We start from the raw sequence: 4,711 nt of genomic DNA on the forward strand, positions 1-4,711 counted from the left end.
ACCCATGATTCCATTATCTCCACCTGGTCCCTCCCACGATACGTGGGGATTATGGGAACTACAATTCAAGATGAGATGTTGGCAGGGACACAGCCAAACCATATCAGTTAGTAATGCTTTTTCTCTTGTTAACTGCTGTACAACCAGAGACCAGAGCAGTGCCTGGTATACTCACCAGTCTTCAAATTAATCAAAATAAGTAAGATATCTAAAAATGATCTATAAAATTAAATTACTTTTTAGAAATAGTATATTTTAGTTTTTACATTAATGGGGAGCTGGTCATTACCTTTTCCTGTTTCTCTCTCTGCAGTGAGGGACTTAAACTAGATAATATTTAAAGATGTGTCTTTAATATTCTATAATTGCAATATCTAGTAGAAATAGCTTTTTGATGGCTTTCTCTTCTGATTGATGCTTAAATTAACTTAATTAGCCAAACACAGGAAAATTATGTTTATAAGATCATAATTTTGATTTCATATGAAATGAAGGCAATAAATTAAAAAATCCTTATACAAAAATTTACTTGAAAGTAACTTCACTAAAACATATCTAGATTATCACATAATGGGTTCTCAAGAGTCTGTTTACCATCATGTAAATTGCTATTTTCTGCTGTATTTCAAAAATGCTAATTTTATAGTGTTTACTTTCAGTGTAATTTTTGTGTATTTACCTAAGCTAATACAAAGTCTCTATCTATATAGTATAAGCTTTTAAATGTCTGAGCTTGTTACTTTTGATTTAAAAGAAATATTTTCAAAATGTAAATAATTTTAATACTTAACCAATACATAAAACACATGTATCTCTGTAAAAGCAATGCTTCTGACATTTGCATTTAACAAGAGAAAATTATGACAAACCTAGACTTATTGGATTCTTGATAGTATGAATCAATGCCCTTGTGGAAAAATAGATTACAGCAAAGCTATAAAATATTTACACAGTAAAAATAACATACTAGGTGCATCAAGTTCAATAAAAAGCCATATAAACTTATCATGTTAACAGGCACATTTTGTTAAACACTAAATAATTTAACACATATGAAAAATTCAGAGAATGTTAAATAGCTATGCTGTTCCTCCACTCATTTCGGTTAAACTGATTCTGCTGCTATTCAAGTAAAGCTTAATCATAGAAAAACAGAGGTGGTTTATTGCCCATCCTTCTTACAGACTTCTCATAAGAGCACAGATGTACAAAATAACAATATTTAAGGAAAAAATAAGTCTGTGTGCTTCAGTCCATTCTTAACTTATTTTACATTTTTCCACATAATTCAACACCTGCAATTTTCTTGTTTGTCTGACTAAATTTGAAGAAAATATGCCCTTTTATTGTATGGATAAATACAACTTACTCTTTCATAAAATATTACATCTTTCAACATTTTAAAATTATCTCCAACTGTATTTATGTTTTGGAATTGATACTTTCTCTGTAACTATGTCAGAATAGTTTAATCAATTTGTATTTCGATTTTGATATTTGTTTCTATGTTTAATCATAAATAGGGTTTTCTCCAATGTCTCTTGCTTCCCAATAGCACTTTCATCCTTGTTGCCTCATCTGTCAGCAAAATACTCTCCAGCTCTTTTCCTTTCTTCTTTCCTGTATATTCTCACATATTTTAATTTTTATGATTACTCTTTTGGGCATGTGAAATCTTCATTCGAACTCATTACAGACATTTCAAAATCTGACCCGAGTCACATTTTATATTTCTTTTGTGTTATTTTTAAAATAATAATAGTAATAACAATGAATAGTAATAGCTACCCATTCTATCTAACTATCCCAGCTGTCTAGTTGGGAAAATAAACAGTACATATCTATTGCTATTACTATTATTATCTAAAAAACTGAATGCCTAGTTTTGGTATGAAAATAAAGTTCTACTGAAGTTTTAGTTAATGGCAAAACCCTCCCTCTATCTTCCCTACAACATTCTAAAGCCTGAAGTCTGTTATTATATCTCTTTATGAACCATTATTGAAAATAAGAGATGAACTTCTAGCAGTAGAAATCAAATCAAAATTAAATATTTATAAATGGAGACATGGTTGTATAAAACATTACAAGACCTTTTCTAACTTCCTTTGGAATATAAAATTTAGGAATTAAGTGCATTCTTCCCTTGAAGACTCACACTACTATCCTTATTTCCTATCATATTTCTTTTAGAAGTACCAGAAAATGATTTTTTCACTAAAAGTTTGTCACAAAATTCAGATGGGCTTTTATGCATTATTAAAAAGATAAATTAATAATAATTCTTACTTGATTTTCTGTCAATTTGTCTGCATTTCCATTTTTATATTACACACTTGTCTTCAAGAAAAATTCTACTGAACAGAATTTACAATTTCTTATCTCAGTTTATTTGCTATTAAATTCTCTTCATTTGTAATACCTTTTTCTATATATTTCAGCTGTTACATTGCACTTTATCTGCTGATCGAGAATAGATAAAATCCAGTATCTATCTATCCACATTCTATCTGTACACATTCTTTTTTGTTTGTTTGTTTGTTTTTTTGTTACTTAGTTTTTATTCCATAATCATAAACTTAACTCTGCAATCCAGCTAGGCATGGGAGAGAACAAGGAAAACATGGAACCCAAAGGGAACTGCAGCGAGAGCACAAAGATTCTAGGATACTGCGAGCAAATGGGGTGGAGAGGTGCTCTCCTGAGCTACAGAAGGAATGGTCTGGTGGTTAAGATAAAACACAAGTCAAACTTATTCGAGTTGTCCACAGTCAGCAATGGTGATCTTCTTGCTGGTCTTGCCATTCCTGGACCCAAAGCGCTCCATGGCCTCCACAATATTCATGCCTTCTTTCACTTTGCCAAAGACCACATGCTTGCCATCCAACCACTCAATCTTGGCAGTGCAGATGAAAAACTGGGAACCATTTGTGTTGGGTCCAGCATTTGCCATGGACAAGATGCCAGGACCTGTATGCTTTAGGATGAAGTTCTCATCTTCAAATTTCTCCCCAGAGATGGACTTGCCACCAGTGCCATTATGGCGTGTGAAGTCACCACCCTGACACATAAACCCTGGAATAATTCTGTGAAAGCAGGAACCCTTATAACCAAATCCTTTCTCTCCAGTGCTCAGAGCACGAAAATTTTCTGCTGTCTTTGGAACCTTGTCTGCTAACAGCTCGAAGGAGACGCGGCCCAAGGGCTCGCCGTCGACGGCAATGTCGAAGAACACGGTAGGGTTGACCATGGCTAGGAGTACAGGACTTTCCTCGGCGGCAGCGTCTGCAAAGCCTCTATCTGTACACATTCTATCTATATTTTTACTCTGATATATGTATATCATACTACATATATTATTTCATATCAACTCTATTATATATATCAGAGTAGAAATCAATGTGTCTTATATATTGCTTATGTTTTATATTTGTGTGTGTGTGTAAATATATACACATAATGTATATATATAAACACCCAGATGTTTCTGTATGTCTACTCTGATAAATATACAGAAACACCTGTTTGTTATTTTGTTAAGTTAGTAAAAAATATAACATGGATTTTAAAGATTTTATTGTTTAAATTGGGTGATTCTGTAAATAATAATGATAGTAGTGCTATAGAAGATCCATATTATAATTTTTTTTAGCAAAACGGTAGAGGATTTGGAAATTTTCTTCCACATAGAATGTTAGAGAATAGTATGTGTTGATGGAAAAAAAAGAAAAGATGAGTTCCTTTACATAAGGGAAAGGGACAATAGTTTAGAAACGGTGATTAGAATATGTTGTAATGGGACATGGGAGAATTGCAGTCTAGATTTTAAACGACTTCAGGGAAGACAGTGTCCTCACAGTCTAGGATTGGATTAAAACATGATTTTGCTTGAGGACATACCATGACTTTCAGAAGACACAGTTGAAAATATTATGGGAGTCAAAGAGGGCAAGAATATTGAATAAAATAGAAAGTATAAAATAAACAAGAAAGATGAAAGTCTGGGTGATGATGGATTATCAAAGGTGTTTAGATTTCACATGTTAAGTTTAGAAGTAAGAAAAACATGAAGGAATTATTTCTTATGACTTCCTAGGGGAAGCAGGCCTCTTCCTTGGAATCCGTTCCTTAAAACTTGTAAACTAGGACCCTTTGTAACTTGAGTAAGGGATGATTAGTTAGAGGAAGAACTTGGGATCTGTGGGCATTGATCATATTTGTCTGAATAGTGTTAGCAAAGCAAGCAGTTTTCCGACTACTGGTATTTGGAGCGCTGAAGATCTAGCTTGAATTCAGTACATTTTGGATTATTTAGGCTTCCTGTATAAATATGAAGGCCAAGGTGTTAAATGCTGATTCACGGTCAAGTACGTCAAGAACAGACAGTGTTCCAAATACTTCTGCCAGTGGTGTAGGAGAAAACAAAGGAAGTCATTATATGTATTCATATAATTCTCCCGTCGAGCTAACATCAGGGAGAAAAACTGAATAGATAGATCTATCTTGTGCACAGGCTAAAACAAAGTTCTGAAGTTAGTATTTTCCCCTTCACATTAGCTTAATTAACTGGACCTATATCATCGATATGCTGCTTTAAATGAGGACTTTAATAGGATTCTGCCTCACAGGTGCTCTCCTTTTAGTGTTTGTTTGTTTATGTTTCTTATAATAGTGGAGGCTAACTGGTGTTGATAAATGCCTGAGGTACTTC

General features: G+C 33.3%; 1 protein-coding gene across 1 annotated transcript; it reads right to left on the reverse strand.

The window, feature by feature from the left end:
• Positions 1–2,552: 2,552 nt before the first annotated feature.
• LOC126947913 (peptidyl-prolyl cis-trans isomerase A-like) lies at positions 2,553–3,293 on the reverse strand. Its single transcript, XM_050779012.1, has one exon. The coding sequence runs from the start codon at positions 3,248–3,250 to the stop codon at positions 2,753–2,755; it is 498 nt and encodes a 165-aa protein (XP_050634969.1). The 5' UTR covers positions 3,251–3,293; the 3' UTR covers positions 2,553–2,752.
• Between the last annotated feature and the right edge of the window lie 1,418 nt (positions 3,294–4,711).

This window comes from Macaca thibetana, chromosome 2, assembly GCF_024542745.1.
Source record: "Macaca thibetana thibetana isolate TM-01 chromosome 2, ASM2454274v1, whole genome shotgun sequence".
NCBI lineage: Eukaryota > Metazoa > Chordata > Mammalia > Primates > Cercopithecidae > Macaca > Macaca thibetana.